At 35.3% G+C, this 18,344-nt stretch overlaps 2 protein-coding genes across 4 annotated transcripts in view; one reads left to right on the top strand and one right to left on the bottom strand.

The window, feature by feature from the left end:
- Positions 1-15,042, top strand: part of LOC101744514 (ATP-binding cassette sub-family C member 4) — a 42,896-nt gene extending 27,854 nt beyond the window's left edge. For both annotated transcript variants that reach the window (XM_038015777.2, XM_021349664.3), the window contains exons 16-25: positions 4,882-5,071; positions 7,223-7,359; positions 8,407-8,547; positions 9,333-9,436; positions 9,517-9,806; positions 10,058-10,180; positions 11,413-11,535; positions 12,091-12,251; positions 12,924-13,029; positions 13,530-15,042. In XM_038015777.2, coding sequence (XP_037871705.1) covers positions 4,882-5,071; positions 7,223-7,359; positions 8,407-8,547; positions 9,333-9,436; positions 9,517-9,806; positions 10,058-10,180; positions 11,413-11,535; positions 12,091-12,251; positions 12,924-13,029; positions 13,530-13,721 — 1,567 coding nt within the window. In that variant the 3' untranslated portion in view covers positions 13,722-15,042. The remainder of the gene's footprint in view (positions 1-4,881; positions 5,072-7,222; positions 7,360-8,406; positions 8,548-9,332; positions 9,437-9,516; positions 9,807-10,057; positions 10,181-11,412; positions 11,536-12,090; positions 12,252-12,923; positions 13,030-13,529) is intronic.
- On the bottom strand, positions 15,033-18,327 carry LOC101744802 (DNA replication complex GINS protein SLD5). 2 transcript variants are annotated; one of them, XM_062672569.1, is made up of 2 exons: positions 16,551-18,327; positions 15,033-15,868 (listed from the first exon to the last, which is right to left on the bottom strand). In XM_062672569.1, exons 1-2 carry the CDS (start codon positions 17,125-17,127, stop codon positions 15,846-15,848), a joined length of 600 nt encoding a protein of 199 aa, XP_062528553.1. In that variant the 5' UTR covers positions 17,128-18,327; the 3' UTR covers positions 15,033-15,845. The 2 variants fall into 2 exon arrangements, with proteins under 2 accessions (XP_062528553.1, XP_004928487.1); XM_004928430.5 differs by having other exon boundaries at positions 15,100-15,193; positions 16,551-18,324.
- Positions 18,328-18,344: the final 17 nt, after the last annotated feature.

Genomic DNA, 18,344 nt, shown 5'->3' with positions numbered 1-18,344 from the left:
TTAGTTAATTGCGTTTTTGCTGTAGTCTTTGAAAAAAAATTTCTTTTTGTATTAGTGTTGACTTTTAAAAATGTATGCAAGTGTATACACCGGGAAATCACTGTTATAGCATTCTACGGTTAATGTTCTTTGAAATTTTGTTGGAATCCCTTGCTCCTATTTGCCCCGCTCATACATTTTTTTTTTGTTTTCAGCACAATGAAAAGGCGAGATATTTTTAATATATGGTTCCCAAGTAATAAAAAAAAGGTCCAAATAACCTTATAATTGAAAAAATACTACAATATTATGACATAGAGGACTGTAGAAACCCTCCACGATCACTTCAAATGATATTAAGTAGTCTCACAGCAAAAATACAATCTAAATGGGAGAAATGTAAGCGAACATAACAGGGATCAATCTGGATTTAATCAAACGTTTCTGTTATCTTGGAGGTACTTTCATCCGACTTAGAAATAGATCCTGACAAGTTCAAGACATATGCCAAACTTTATTTAGTACATTATTCCTGGTACTGCATGCCTTCCAGTATACACAAAATCCTCTCACACTCAAAAGAAGTAATTGAAACATGGTTTTACCTTTGGACCAATTAGCAGAAGAAGCTCAATAAGCGAACAATAAGGAATATAGGAGGAATCGCGAGTATTTCAGCAGGAAAACAAGCAGAATTAACACCAATCGAGACGTACTTAACCGATTTCTGATAGGTTCAGATCCACTTCTATCTTCCAAATCAACAGTGCAAAATAGAACATGGGAGAAGAAACTTACTCGACGGAGGAAGATGGGTAGAAGGTTATGCGAATTTTTTTTAGTCTTTAGAATATATTTAGGGGTGTAAAATATATTTCCTGTGTATTTAGAACAAAGTTGCAGTATTAAAAATAATATTTTTAAATAAAATAAAGAAATGAATGATTTTTATTAATAATTAATGTTATTTATTTATTTAGAAATACGAAATAACATCTAATATTAACATTTTATGACACGTAAAATTAAAAAAAGATAAATTCACGTAAGATTGAATTAAGTTCTGCTAGATCTCGATAATAATACAGTGTGCGGCGGTGCGAACAGCGAAGCGGTGGACGAGGCGACCATTCGCGCAGCACCGTTTGCAGGCCACGGGTACTCACGTTCGCCGCCGCGACTAGTAAGGAAGTCCGACAGCGAAATGTCTATATCGAAATTATCTCGATATTGCTTACAAATTAATAGTGTTTTTGGTTCAGGACCTATTATTTGGAAAATATTGTGAAGTACATGATTTGAATAAGAATCGGAGTATACCTATAGATGGAGAATTCCACAAGAAGTACGAGAAATACTTTGGGTGGCTAGACTTCCAAATAGCTGGTCTAGCTAGTATTTCAGCTATTTTTTTTTTTATTGCTTAGATGGGTGGACGAGCTCACAGCCCACCTTGTGTTACTGGAGCCCATAGACATCCACAACGTAAATGCGCCACCCACCTTGAGATATAAGTTCTAAGGTCTCAAGTATAGTTATAATGGCTGCCTCACCCTTCAAACCGAAACGCATTACTACTTCACGGCAGAAATAGGCAGGGTGGTAGTACCCACCCGTGTGGACTCACAAGAGGACCTACCACCAGTAATTACACAAATTATAATTTTGAGGATTTCATTTTTATTACACGATGTTATTCCTTCACCGTTGAAATCAATCGTGAACATTTATTTTGTTGAGTACGTATTTCATTACAAAAATTGGTACCCGCCTGATATTCGAACACCGGTGCATCGCTCAACACGATTGCAAAGGACGTCCATTAGGCCACGACGACTTTAAAAATATAAAATAAAAAATAAATAAAAAATAAAAAAAATTCGGCGTTAATTTTTCGCGGCGAAAACAACTAAACTCATTTAATCACTGTACTATTCGCCGCGACTACCGCTCGACTCCGTGGCACGCGCCGCCGCGCCGTCCGTATTCATGCATTTGTTTTGCTCGCCCGCCGCATCGCGCGATTCGCTCGGTACATTTCGCCGGTCGCTTCGCCGGTCGCCGGTGCGGGTGGCTTGTTAGGTACATTTCTATGCGCTTATTTTAGTCGCTAGACGCTTCGCCGTACGCACCGCGCGAATATTCGTATCGGCGAATGTCCCGTGGCCAGGCTGCGACCGGCGAAGCGACCGGCGAAATGTACCGAGCGAATCGCGCGATGCGGCGGGCGAGCAAAACAAATGCATGAATACGGACGGCGCGAGCCACGGAGTCGAGCGGTAGTCGCGGCGAATAGTACAGTGATTAAATCAGTTTAGTTGTTTTCGCCGCGAAAAATTAACGCCGAAATTTTTATATTTTTTATTTATTTTTTATTTTATATTTTTAAAGTCGTCGTGGCCTAACGGACGTCCGGTGCAATCGTGTTGAGCGATGCACCGGTGTTCGAATATCAGGCGGGTACCAATTTTTGTAATGAAATACGTACTCAACAACACTCAACGTTCACGATTGATTTCCACGGTGAAGGAATAACATCGTGTGATAAAAATGAAATCTTCAAAATAATAATTTGCGTAATTACTGGTGGTAGGACCTCTTGTGAGTCTACACGGGTGGGTACTACCACCCTGCCTATTTCTGCCGTGAAGTAGTAATGCGTTTCGGTTTGAAGGGTGAGGCAGCCATTATAACTATACTTGAGACCTTAGAACTTATATCTCAAGGTGGGTGGCGCATTTACGTTGTGGATGTCTATGGGCTCCAGTAACCACTTAACACAAGGTGGGCTGTGAGCTCGTCCACCCATCTAAGCAATAAAAAAATAAAATAGCTGAAATACTAGCTAGACCAGCTATTTGGAAGTCTAGCCACCCAAAGTATTTCTCGTACTTCTTGTGGAATTCTCCATCTATAGGTATACTCCGATTCTTATTCAAATCATGTACTTCACAATCTTTTCCAAATAATAGGTCCTGAACCAAAAAACTATTAATTTGTAAGCAATATCGAGATAATTTCGATATAGACATTTCGCTGTCGGACTTCCTTACTAGTCGCGGCGGCGAACGTGAGTACCCGTGGCCTGCAAACGGTGCTGCGCGAATGGTCGCCTCGCCCACCGCTTCGCTGTTCGCACCGCCGATCCCCGTGGCCAGGCCGTTAGCGCGGTTGGCGCTAGTATAAAGGACGAATGTTTTTATATTGTATAGTATAGTCTATATACCGAATGTTTTGATATTGGGCTAACCGTTGTCACGCAATAACAATTTTTATGTGTCGTGTTTGCTTTATTTCTATAATAAAAAATAATAATTAACTAATTTATCGGCTTTGTTGATTTGTATTAATTTATGATGACTAAGGCAACTGTGCAGTGTAGGATAGTGATTGTTGGAATTCATATTATGGTAAATATTGTAGTGTTGACAATTGTTATTTTTATATTGTCGGTTATCAATATGTGTAATTTTCAGATGCCTGATGAAGGTCTAATAAAAGACCGAAACGTTGCAAAAATAATAATGTAATTTTTTATTATGATCCTATCTTGTCCACATTCCTGAGATACAAAAAATATTTTATTAATAATTATAGACGATAATATTGATAATAGTTTCTTAAGATGTTGATCGAAACTTTTCGCTATCAAAACCGTGTACCGTACACAACTATTGGAACAATGATGGTTGAATCAACATGGCGGTAGTCTAGTCTCGTGGGCTCTAAATTCAGGTTGTTGAACCAAAATGGCGGTAGTCTCGTGGGCCAGGTCTAAATTGATAATATTATTATTAGCATCATATAACTATTTCGTATTTTTAAAAGTACTTTTTTTGGTATGTCTACGCCGACTCACGGCTATCAAAAGAAAACTATGTCTTTATTTAAGTTCTCAATTGTGTTTGTGGATATGTTTTACTGGATAAATACAATTGTAACGATATCTTTTATTGGCGTAACTACAGCTATAGATACAAGATTTGAAACTGATTCACCGGTTGGTATCATTGTCATTGTCACGTCCTTGTATGTATATCGTATATACCTATATAAAATACGACACGATAATAAACGAAGATAACACAATTTTATTTTGTAAGTAAATTTTACATCACGTAAATCTGTCTCATAAAAAACCGATATTTATTATCAATCAGTTTTAGTAATGGGTGGATAACTGACAAAGTACCGTTGTTACGTACGTCACGTTGAAATATCTCCATTATTTATTTATTATTGCCAATCGAATTATATTATTTCTATGGTAAAAGTGACTGAGTGATTTCAAACGTTGAAATAAATTTCAAGAAAAGGCGGTAATTGTTGAAAAAAAATATTAATGTCAAGATTTTTTCTTTCCCGTTTTTTTAGGTGAAATGAGAATGAAACACGTGAATGTGCTCGCGATCTACCGGAGCCCATAGATATCAAAACATGAATACCTTCAGTCCAATACCAACTTTTATGCTTACTGCAAGGTTTTTTAAGTTTTCGATAGCTAAAAGTTAACTCAAATTTGTATGCAGTTGGAACAGCGTCCCTGGCAGCAAACGTTCCAACTCCATACAAATTTTAGTTAACTTTTACGCTATCGAGAACGTTAAAATAACTCGCACTAAGCACACTTGTGCGGGCTTGAAACACTCCCTATAAGAAATTACCCAAATTAAAAAGAATTCCTAAATTGAGTTTTATACACAATGTTACTCCATTCAAGTCATTCGTGAGCTATATTAAATGCATTTAAGTATATTTCTTTAGAACTATTATATTATAACGAGATGTGAACACCCGCATCGCGCGTTACGAGTACACATGGCGTACTTTTTCTATAGGTCAATAGGAATACTTTTATAAATGTTGCCTTCCTTCTTAATCTCACTATAAAGTTCATTTTAGATCGATGATGTTCCTGTGGGTGTGTATGCGGAGCTCTATAAAACTCCACAACCAAATGTTCAGTAATATTATCGCGGCGACGATGCGCTTCTTCGACACAAACCCGTCCGGACGAGTTCTCAACAGATTCTCGAAGGACATGGGCGTAGTCGACGAGATACTGCCCCGGATGTTTTTAGACAGCATACAGGTATTATGCAATTTATGGTCTTTAATAGTTTATTATTATTATTATTATTAGTGATCTCCTGTAAGTCGAAATTCGACTATAATTAATTAAAATTATAAGTTTGTACACTATTATGATTCTATTGTCACAGATTTCGTCAAGACTGCACATTAGGTAAAGATTAATAAAGACAAACAAAATTTGACCACAGGACTATATGCAATAAGAAAAGTTTCACACTAAACAAATAGTATGCAACTATGCATGTGTGTGTGTGTCAAATACATGGTAGTGTGTCTAATGATTTTTTATTGATTTAATGTATTTTTTACGCATAATTAAAAAAAAAATTAACATTCTGCACTCTTTCTGTATATTCTCTATAAATGTGGAAAATTTTATACTCCACTGTCCGCGCAATTTTCGTAAAAAGGGGTACTAAGTTTTTGCTTCACGTATTAATATATAAATATCCCTGGTAATTCAGTAATGAGCCTCTGGCCGCCATTTTGGTCAGAATGTATTGTAAGTATTTTAAAAGGAAAACATCTATTTAGCATTATCATGAACTTAACCCTATTATATTGCAAATAATAATTCCATACTCAATAATTTAAATAAAACTAAGTTTTTTGTCAACTGTATTTTGTTGCGGGTGACGTCACGTGAATATTAACGTGAAATGGTCTCGGCGCATTAACAATTTGCTTTTATTGTATCAGGATCGACATTAGGTCGGAGTCTCGGTGGCAACTATCATTTAGCTTAAAACGTGAAATTAATGTCTTAGTATCTAAATCAGTCTAAATACATCTAAGCCGGTAGCAGCAGCTTGACCGGGGCGGACTACTTATCATATGATTAAATTTGAATTCGTTATTATAATGAAACTAAAAAAGAAAACATGTTCAGCTAAACAGAATCAATAAACTCGTTTTGAGACGGTCTGATGTCCGTTGAAGGTCAATTCATTTGTATAGCCCGCACATTAACTCAATACATTTTTTGTTTCTTTTTAATTGCTCTCGACGAGCTTATTAATTAATCGACGAGCTCTCGACCCATCTGGTGTTAAGTAGCTATCGGAGTCCATAGACATCACCACCCACCCTCAGGTGGATGCCGATATTGACACCAGCTCCAAATCGGATCCAGAATTCTCTGAGTAAAAAATTATATTTTAATTTTTAGTTCGCTTTGCTACTTGTGCTTATTTTATTATTGCGTTAGCGAACGAATGTACCACATTCGATCATCTACAAAAAAATGCACTCCAGCAGTGGCTCTCAACCTTTTTTATTCAACGATAGACTAACATCCTCTTTACAAGTTCGCGACACCGTTAAACACTCGCATGAATTTTTACACACATTATAGTGAAATAAATAGAAATTATTAATCTATTGTAAACGTTTGTAAATGTAACCCAGAGATGCGATGCCCCCTGATCGCCTTAAATAAAAATACCGTATCGCAAGCCTCCTTGCCAAGCTTTTTTTTCCCTAACTGTTCTAGTAATCTCGAGGGGTCATACACAAGGCATATTATAAAGTTAAGGATTTTTTTCTAGATGGCACTACGTGGGAATGAGGTGTTCGCTCCTGGCCTTTTCATTTTTCATTATTATTATTATTTATTTGAATTGTATTTTTTTGACTTGTTTTTTCGTATAATGTAAATTATGTTTTCTTATTTAAAAAAAAAAGAAAATATTTAATAAAATCCAAAAAAAAAAAAGCCCGCTGAGTTTGTTTCGCCGGTTCTTCTCAGGACTGTGGCTTTTTTTGGAACCGGTGGTAGAGTTAACATTTTCTTTTACATTTTGACATTCAACAAGTGTGTTTTTGATGACATCCAAGTTGAAATAAATGATTTTGAATTTGAATTTGAATTTGAACATACTAGATTCAACGAGCGAGCATTTGAGCTCACGAGGCTCTAACTTGAGGACTTAGCTAACTCTAGCCCTAGCAAGAGCAGGCCTTCGGAGAATCTACCCCCGGATCGGAAATGCAACCCACTGAGAAGATCCCCTGTCAAACGTGTCGCAAGATTGTGAACTCCACTAATGTGTCGCGTTACTGTAGTTAAGAACCACTGCACTTACAGCGTAATTTTTCGCTAAGCATTTTTTATTCGGATTTTTAATTTTTTAATTTTGTAATCTTTCAGATATTTATGGTGATGATCGGTATATTAGTGATGGTCGCTATAGTGAGCCCCTTCATGATGCTTACGACGGTAGTGTGCGGGGTGCTCATGTATCTGTGGACCGTCGTTTACCTCACCACCGCTCAAGCTGTAAAAAGGTATTGATAGCTATAGCTATATACAATTTAATCAACCATTTTTTTAAATTTCATTTTATTGCATTGTTGGGTGGACCAGCTCACAGCCTACCTGGTGTTAACCGGTGGTTACCGGAGCCCATAGACATCTACAACGTAAATGCCGCCACTCACCTTGAGATATGAGTTCTAAGCTCTCAGTATAGTCACAACATTGCCCCACCCTTCAAATCGAAACGCACCAGTAAACCAATTCATTAATCTCCTATAAGAATAGAAGTAGATTCTTTAGAAGTAGGTTCTTTCTGAAACAATTCAATTAGATAAAATAATTAAAATTACATTAATTTCCCCTTTTTTTGATTTCATACACTAGTTTGAAGAGAGAAATTCATTATTATTTAGTAATCTTTTTTTTTGTTGCTTAGATGGGTGGACCAGCTCACAGCCCACCTGATGTTAAGTTTTTACCGGAGCCAATAGACATCTACGTAAATGCCACCACCCACCTTGAGATATGAGTTCTCAGCTCTCAGTATAGTTACAACGGCTGCCCCACCCTTCAAACCAGTTTCAAACGATGATTTAAAATTATATATATGGAACTAGCGGCCCGCTCCGGCTCCGCTCGGGTCTTTAACAAAAATTTCAACGATATTTGACGTTGTTTTATTTTTTTAAATAAAAGAACACTTATTGCGGTATAACTATGATAGTTAGACATAAAATATGCTGTCGCGACACTTTTTGCAAATAATAATGTGTTCTACAAAGTCGTAGTATTATTTTATTCTATTATCAATAGTTTTCGCAGGGCACGTGATGTAATGAATATTTTAGATTATTTTTTTACACCTTGGGTTAAATTATTGGAGTTTTAGTAAGGATCCCTAATTTTTTTCAAAAAAGAATATAGCCTATGTCACTCGGGAATAGTGTAGCTTCCAAACAGTGAAATATTTTTTCTAATCGGTTCAGTAATTTCGGAGCCTATTCAATACAAATAAACAAACAAATCTTTCCTCTTTATAATATTAGTATAGATGTGTTGTGTGCGTGGTTCCCTAGGGTCGAAGGCATATCTCGGAGCCCTGTGTTCTCCCACGTGTCGGCCAGCATGGCGGGCCTGTCCACCGTGAGGGCTTGTAACGCTGAAATGATGCTGGCGGATCAATTCGACGATAAGCAAGACGTACACACAGCCGCCTGGTGAGCTACTATTAACAACATATTTAGAGATCTTGAAATCTGATGTCCTAACAGAAATATGTAGGAACGTAATTAATAAGATGATATTATTTTTAAATATTTGTATGTAATTTAAATTCGGCATTGCTATTTTTATTAGTGAGCGGTTTTTTTTTTTTTTTTGCCTGGATGTGTGGACGATCTCACAGCCCACCTGGTGTTAAGTGGTTACTGGAACCCATAGACATCTACGACGTAAATGCGCCACCCACCTTGAGATATAAGTTCTAAGGTCTCAGTATAGTTACAACAGCTGCCCCACCCTTCAAACCGAAACGCATTACTGCTTCACGGCAGAAATAGGCGGGGCGGTGGTACCTACCCATGTGGACTCACAAGAGGCCCTACCACCAGTAATTATGCAAATTATAATTTTGCGGGTTTGATTTTTATTACACGATGTTATTCCTTCACCGGGGAAGTCAATCGTGAACAATTGTTAAGTACGTATTTCATTAGAAAAATTGGTACCCGCCTGCGTGATTCGATCATGCTTGCATCGCTATATACGAATGCACCGGACGTCTTATCCTTTAGGCCACGATGCCTGAAGCGTGGATAAAGCGTACAGCATATCTGATTTTTGCTCTTATCTTGAGGCTGCTGTTTTACGCACGGAACGCGCAATGCTTTGTCGTAAGAATTATCGAAATCTGGTCCTTTCCATGTGCGTGTCACGTTAAAAACCCTTACCATAACTTTTGAGTTGTGTCTTAATTTTTTTTTTATAAGCATGTCTCTTCCAGGTATTTAACTCTGGTCACAAACACTGCTTTCTCGATCTGGCTCAGTCTCATATCTGCCTTGTACGTTATAGTTGTGGCCTATACATTTTTACTACTAGATGACGGTGAGACGAATTTCAAATATTTTTATTTTATTTTTCATATTCAACATTTTTTTAAATTTCGAATTTTAATTATGTACCAGGAACAACGAAATCTGGAAACGTCGGTCTGGCGTTAAGTCAAGGATTAATTTTGGTGAACATGGTTCAGTATGGTATCAAACAGACAACGGAGGTTATATCGCAAATGACCAGCGTCGAAAGAGTGATACAATTCACGTCGCTGCCTCTCGAGAAGACGGAAGGGCCCGCCCCGCCGCCGAGCTGGCCGCAGCGCGCTCGCGTCGTATTCAAGGATCTCAATCTTCGATACGACAAAGATTCCGACCCGGTGCTCAGAAACCTTAACATCATCATTGAAAGCGGCTGGAAGGTACGGAGAAACAAAAATGCTTTGTAGGCAGCTAAATTTAACGAGTGAACGAGTTCGCGGCTTGTCCGTGTTCTTAGTGCGAGTTTTTTAACGTTCTCGATAGCGTAAAAGTTAACTCGGATTTGTATGAAGTTGGAACAGCGCCCCTAGCCCAAAACCTAGGCAAACGCTATGACAGCTGTCACACGTACGATTTGGTTTTTTTATACTATGCTTTGAATAAAGTTTAATTTACCACTTTTTTTTTAAAGGTCGGTGTCGTCGGGCGCACCGGTGCCGGTAAATCATCATTGATCTCGGCTTTGTTCCGATTGGCTCCGATCGAGGGTCATATTTATATCGATGATGTTGAAACTGGAGAAATCGCTCTTAAAGTAAGATTTTTTGTTTTTTCTTATGTTTATTCCATGACTACATTTTTTTAAGGATAATGCGAAGCGCGATCTTTAGGTGGTGGTTTCTAGGTATATTCTTTTGTTTTATTATTTTATTATTTCATGGAGTTTAAGGATGTAATACCGGCTAACCTTTTAGGATCTGCGAAAGTGCACGTGATTGTAAAAATGTAACAAAGTCGCACGTAGTCAAGTCAAGTCAAGTCAAGTTCTTCCAAAAAGTACTGAAGTCGTCGTAAATTTCTTTTATTTTACTTCACCAACTTCAGATAAATAATGTAACGAAGTATAATATGCCGTATTACTAATAAATGAATATTTAGCTAAATGACAAGAACTTAGTTTAATAAATAGTACTTAATAAAAAAAACTTCACTTTTGTTAAGATAATGAAATTTAAATATGTAATAACTTTTAATCTTTAAACTAGATCAAATCAAGACGCAGTGACGTTTAGTGACAGAATGTAACAATGTGTCATCGAGTATGTGACTACAATGGAATACAATTTGCATAAATAAAACGATAAAGACTTGTCGTTGTGTGCGCTTCACCCAAAAATTAGTTTATAGATTTCGATCAGTTTCCTTTTAATTTAGTAGTCAGACACATCATCATATTGTTACGCGCTGGAGTTCGGGATAAATAAAAAAAATCCGATTACAGACTGACTGCGTGCCATCTCTGCAACGCTTTTATAGCCGATACCACATCCTTAGAATTATCGAGAATATTCCACACATTTCGAGTATTGTTTTTCCGCTATCTGACAGTAGATGGCGTTGTACTTCTCGCGCGTTCTAGATGCTACTATATCCTTCGGTGTTCGTTCGACTATGCGGCGATAGATGGCGTTACTCTTACCGACGTTCATTGCATATCAAAGTTTGAAGCTTCATTGAATTAAGTTTGAAATCATTGAAGTTAACTAGTCTTAAGCGCTTTTACAATAGTATACACAGTAGATGTAACTACACGTTAGTTTTCTGAATCGCGTTATGAGTGTTCCATAAATGCATTTTTCTCTTAAAAAGATTAGTTAGCAAGCTTTCCACTCCTGTTTGATTTCCCGCTCCGATGCATTGGCATATCCTCGCGGCGTATTACAATCGATCTGTCCCCATAAAAAAAGATTAAAGACAAAATAATGACAAAGAACTTATATACTAATATCAAAGGAGTTTCGTTAATGTTTATTTTAATTATTTTAGGCATTGCGCTCGAAGATTTCCATCATTCCTCAAGAACCAGTCCTGTTTTCTGCTACTTTGCGATACAATTTGGATCCATTCGATAAATACACTGACGCTGAAATATGGACCGCCCTAGAACAGGTAAGGAGTATAGAGTAAAGCAATGATAATTATCATTTCTAAAATTTCACTTTTATCGATGTAGAATTCCTGACAAGCCAGCGAACATGAATACGCTTTCGCTTCCACTCTCAAACAAACCACTGAATTTTTCTTTTCAATTATTACCATTCAGGCTGGTTTTTTTTATTGCTTAGATGGTTGGACGATCTCACAGCCCACATAGTTGTTAAGTGGTTACTGGAGCCCATAGACATCTACAACGTAAATGCGCCACCCACCTTGAGATATAAATTCTAAGGTCTCAGTATAGTTACAACGGCTGCCTCACCCTTCGAACCGAAACGCATTACTGCTTCACGGTAGAAATAGGCGGGGTGGTGGTACCTACCCGTGCGGACTCACCAGAGGTCCTACCACCAGTTTATGTATCATCAACATGGTGTAAGAATAGTAAGATGTAAGAAATAACCCAGACGGTGATCCGTACTTATTAACCACAGGACTTAAGCGCCATACGATCTCAATAGGTAATAAGAATTAGGAATTGAATTTAAACATTTACATTGTTTTTAGGTTGAACTCAAAAATACTGTGACGTCATTATCATCATCAGTCGCTTCTGGTGGATCCAATTTTAGTGCTGGACAACGGCAGCTTCTGTGCCTGGCCCGAGCGGCCCTTGCTAGAAATAGACTACTCGTGTTGGATGAAGCTACCGCTAATGTAGATCCGAAGTAAGGCAATAAAAATGTTATTTTTGGAACGAAGTTCCTTATGGGACGATGCGGAGGGGTACCCTAACTGGGAAAAAACGTCCGTAACGTAAGATTTTTATTAGTAATGCACACAGTGTACGATTTAACTTTGTAATAACGTAAAAAAATAACATATTTTTTTATCATTCATTGACCACGATCTTAGAGCGTTCGTTTGCGCAATACACTAACTCTTATGTAAACAACCGTGAATGAAGTGTACCACAATAAGTTGGCACGTTACCGAATGACCGTGGGTTGTTGCGAAACCTCCAGTTTTATTTTCTTTATACCTCGAATAGAACTTAAAATTAATATTTTTATAATAAGGAACTTCATTCCTATCCGGTGTCCCACGACAGCACACATCTTTTTTTTATTTTTTTTATCTGCTTTCTTGTTTCATTCGGTCACACTTTGCTGTGGTTTATTTAATTTTTGAGGCATTTAAGTTGGCCTTGTACAAAACATAATCAGCTACTAAAACAACTAATGGAGTTTGAAATCAATAGAACGAACAATACTTAAAATACAGATAAAAAGAAGGAAAACAGTTTTTTTATTTAAAATGGTTTGTCTAAATAATTTGAAGTAACGAAATCGATCGATCACCTCTGAATGTTCTAAAACACGTGCACATTTTGTCCTCAGTACTGATGCACTGATCCAGAAGTCTATTCGCAAACATTTTGCGGACTGCACCGTTGTCACAGTCGCCCATCGACTACACACCGTTGCGGATTCTGATCGAGTTGTGGTAAGTCAATCGTATTCACTATGGCTTTTTTTTTTAATAATAAATTTGTAATATATTTTAAGTAGTGATATTCACTGGTAAGCCCGTCGCTTTGACCGGTTTGGCTTTTGTATATATATGTGCAGTATCCAGAGGGTTTATTTGCAACAAAAAAATGGACGGTCCATTTTATAAGCATTGACCAATCAACACTTCAAACTGCCGAGCTCGGAGTCTGTTCCAATCCCAACCATATGCTAGATTAACTAATGTTTAAAATAGATAAGCTATTAACAACATATATATTATCCGAATATAATTTTTAGAATCAACGTGAGATTTTGACCTCGTGTCTCAAAGGCGATTTCTATCTGAATTCACGTAGTGAAGTTTAAGAGCTATGATTTATTGTTTAATATCCTTCTTGTCGTGACTTCGTCTACTCGTATTCACAAATTGAAAAACAACGAATTATTAATGGCTGTGCCAGTCTTATGAATGTGCTCAACATTTGCTTGTAGGTCATGGAAGCAGGCCAGATCGTCGAATGTGGCCACCCTTACGAGCTACTTAAGAACGATAACGGGCATTTCTCGAAAATGGTTAAACAATTGGGTCCCGCCTCAGAGCAGAGCCTTAGAGAACTTGCGCGGGACGCACACGCACAACACATACAATACGTCGACGCGGACGACCAGGATAAAACGAAATAACTGAACGTTTTATTACGTAACAGAAACGTTAATATTATGTAACACACGTACTCGCCTATTTGTCATAATCGTCATTACAAATTGATAGGTACTTCAGTCCAAAAAGTGGCAGGCGGCATTCCGTTGTGGTGTCTATGAGCTCAAATAATTACTTAACAACAGGCGAGTCGAAAGCCGGTTTTATGTACGATGTACTTAATGTGTTACTTAAATTTTGATGGTACTTAATTCGTTGGTACAAGATTACTTTCAAATTAATACATTGCCATAGCTGGGCAGCCAAGTTCGAGATACACTTGGTTTTAAAAGATTACAAGTATCCATAGACTCCACAGTTGAATACCCTCGACGAGAAACTACCGCCCGCCTTAAAACGTCAGATCGAAGCTTTAATTGAGGCAACATTCACAGGTTCCCACTGTTTGCTGTAGGTTTTTTTAATGTCGTATTTACTTGATAATAGCATTGGCGATGTTTATATCTAATTAAGAATATTATAAAGTCCCGGTAACACTAACATAGATAAGTAAGAAATTATATCCACCACAACTGTTAAATTACTATTTTAAACGGTTGTCACCAAAGTACACGTCGTGTCTCTAAATTAATAGTGCATGGATATCTTTAGTCCAATTCACATTTACAGGGTCATAACGAACTATTTGTTTAAATTATTTATCTACATATACCTATTTTCACAAAGAGTTTATTTCTGTTACTTTTAAATAATGAGGAAGCTTTAAATGTTACCAATAATAATCATAGTACTTATTTAGTTATACATATATGTATTTAAATTATTTTATTTACAGTCCATATTTAATACTCTATTTATAAGCAATCTTTTAAATTTGTATCTTTGCTTTATGTTTGTACAATGTACATTTTACTATGGCAACATACAAAAAAGTAACTTATTACACAATATGTTGATTATAATAAGGTTTTTATCGAATATATGTAGATTAATGTTTAAATTTTAAGATCTGCTAGTAAGGTGCTGTTCATTATAACCTAACCTAGCCTAGCTAGCCAATAAAATGTATCCAAATTCCAGATATATTTTTGTAAGGAAAAATAGTAAGCTGTCAGATTTAACTTAAATATAAATAAGTGCTTTATGAAAAAATATTGTGATATAATTACAAATAAATTTACATTGTAGTTTTTTAATGTTTCAACTGTCTATTCTTACATAAGTAGTAATTGTAACTTTGAAATATATTTAAATTTTGTGAGATTATAATACTTCAGTACTTATTGTGTACTTACCTTGTATATTTATTATGTTAATTTACAATAAACTGAAAGTAAAAATTAATTTTGTTTAATTTATTAAACTAGCTACAAATGTTTTAAAAATAAATGAAATACAAAGTGTTTACAGAAAATTTACTATCATAACAATGTGACTTTCCCGTTCTTTAAAAGATCTGCAATTGGTTTGTATTGCAAGATGTGCTGCGAGCCCTCTGAAAGAAATAAGTAGTATTAAAGACATTATACTGCATTTTATTTATTCTTAGTCTGAGCCCACACTTTTAGCAAGATTTTTACTTAAATAAAAAAATTTAATTGTAAACAATACAGTAAAACTTGTGGCTGTTATTAACAAGTTAACATTTAGTATAGTGAAAATCATGAACAGGTAATCTTCCACAGAGCAGTAATTATTTCTTGTGAAGCCAGTAGTCCAAATGTTGTTTGAAACTTTTATATATCTTAGATTTTTCTTGTATTTTTTTTTGCATGGTTTCAGTTTTTGCTCAATTTTTGTCCTATGATAGCTACTGCTATTTCAGATTTAAAATTCTATGACATTCCCTAGTTTTCTGAGGAAATGCATAAACTTAGTATTTATATAGATAGCATTACTGCAATTACAAACCTACGAAATTAATAAATTTGACTTTACTGGTGTAAGTATATGGTTGGGCTACATACCTACAATAAAATTTAGACTTTAAATTGAAATGTTAAGGTAATTACAAGCATTTTTACATTACAGCTTTATCATTTAACATCTTACTTACACTTTCACTAGTGGTACGGTGTCTTGTGAGCCTGCATGATGTGTACCACCACCCTGCCTATTTCTGCCATGAAGCAGTAATGCGTTTTGGTTTAAGAGTTGGGGCAGCCATTAACTGAGTCATAAAACGGAGACTTAGAACTCTTGCCTCAAGGTTTTAATTAAAAAAAATAATAATTTTAATTATAGCACAACTTTGCACTTTAGATTAGTTTAAAAGTATAAGATTTTAACTCCTATGGTAAATATCATTCACTGTGTTTGATTTTTTTTTATTTCTGAGATTGCTACATAATGTATGTTCAGAAGTGTTGTATGTGTCAGACATACACAATGTTAAATGTTCACCAAAATCTATAAATACTATAAAAAGTGAATACCTCCTGAGATATGAGGTCTAAGTCTCCATTGTCTAGTATGGGGACTGTCCCCATTCTTCAAACTTCATGACTGCTTTATGGCAGAGACTAATTAATTGGTGACACATTCCCATATGGCCTACCACCAATAATTATGGGATATTATTTTTATTTTGGCAAGTTTATTGTTTCCATAGTGTTATTTCTTTTTTGTGGATTAATCAAACAGAATTAGATTCAATTTAAGACATATATAATCAAATCATTCAATATACCATAATATTATTATTTAAGTCATGATAACTTCAATGATATAGGTGATATCCTGTGGTACAATAGTCAAGGTCATTAAACCAACAAGGGTATTGCTCTATCTATCAAAGTATAACAAAAGAAAACCTATAATGTGTTTCAGTTGTGAGAAAATCAATAACAAACCTTCTAAGTCAATTTCTTCATCTTCACCAGTCAAGTCTTCTAATACAACCCCATTAATGGTTTCATTGGCTTTAAGGAATACATGCGTTTGTAAATTAGGATGTTCTGCCATTTTGTTCATTTCAAAGACTTGCATATTACCAGGCATTTTATTTAATACCACATTTTTCATATGATTTTCCATGTTCAAAACATATTCTTGAGCATATTTATATTCTGATGGTGTTAGGTAATTAGTATCAGTTTCTATTCTTTGTCTTTCTTGGTTTAGTATTGGAATGCAATATTTTTCAATCTTATTCAGTCTAGTTTTAAGATAATTACAAATAATAAATTTAATTCTGCTAATCTCCATTTTGTGTATAGAAGTTCTCAAATCAGTTTTTGAAAGTTTATTTATGTTTCTTTCCATGTGTTGTATTTGACCTAACATACATTCTACCATGTCATTTTGATGAGGGAGTATTTCTGGGGACAATCTTTCATTTTGCCAAGCACTTTGTAGTGTTTTTAAAACAGTCTCAGCTGTTACTTCTTCTTCATCATCACTGAACTGCAACTCTTCGGTTGACTCCATATTCTTCTAAATTATATATACCCACAGAATTCTAGTGCAACTTTAGATTGTCACTGAATGATATTATTCTAGCTTTCACGACTCGAATTTGAGTTCTGGTGTTTTTTAGGTTCTAAAGAGCTTTTTTTACCAATTCATTATAAATTTAAAGAGTATATAATCGCATTCATGTTTCACTACATTACAATCATAGTTTTTTTTTCTTTTATCTTTTTCTTTTATTAAAATTTTCTGTATTTTTGTCTTGCTTTCTGTACTAAACAAATTGTTACTTTATGACATACCTCAATTGTCATTAATTTTTTTTTTCTTCTGAATAGCACGGGATTTTATTTCTACTACCTTTATTGAAATAATAAGTTTATGGTAAAATAATGTAATTTTTTTTCTCACAGATTTTTTTGCTTACTATTTGTTTAAAACTTTGTTGGTTTGAACTAGAGATGGCGTTAACGGTTGAATTTATTTATCTGTTAACTGGTAATTGATAAAAAAAATTACCGATATTTTTATTGGTTGAAAATACCGGTAAATCTTTTCGTTGAAAAATTAATTTTGCTAATGTTAAACTTGAATGGTACTAGCACTTTTCGAAATGATCCCATATTTCTGCATTGCGTTTCGGCATTTTAAATTAGATATACAATTTAAAAATCCACAACAACAAAGTAAGCAAAGTCTCAAACACACAAAAACAAAGTCAAAACACACAAACACAAAGTACAAATCTCTTAAAATACAAAAACACAACTTTACCAAAATAATAGAAAAGATGCACTGAGCCACCAAAATGTCAAGTACCAAACAAAATATTACGTTTAAAAAATCAACCAATCACGTCATCTTCGCGTTCGGTAAAAATATCGTTTCATTTCAATTTTTTAACGAAAAAAATTATCATTAACTGTAAAATACACCAACTTAAATATTGTGCTTTATTTTGAGGGGTATAGAGCATACAATGAAATCATAAAATTCAATATTTTTTACATGATAAGTTGAAGACATCTGCAAGGCGAAAATGAATCTTACGTGTTGAAATAAAGTTGAAACTTGCATAAATATAATTTCCAATAATTGCCTATGCCACTACACGCAGTGTGTTTGGTAAACGGTATTTTTAACCGTTTTGGGTAATTTTATTTATCGAATAGAAGTGTTAATTTTTTTTACCGGTAAATTTATTGGTTATTGGTTATATTAGCCACCTCTAGTTT

This window comes from Bombyx mori, chromosome 15, assembly GCF_030269925.1.
Source record: "Bombyx mori chromosome 15, ASM3026992v2".
Taxonomy (NCBI): domain Eukaryota; kingdom Metazoa; phylum Arthropoda; class Insecta; order Lepidoptera; family Bombycidae; genus Bombyx; species Bombyx mori.
Note: the sequence above shows the minus strand (reverse complement) of the source record. Positions and strands in the feature narration are given on the sequence as shown.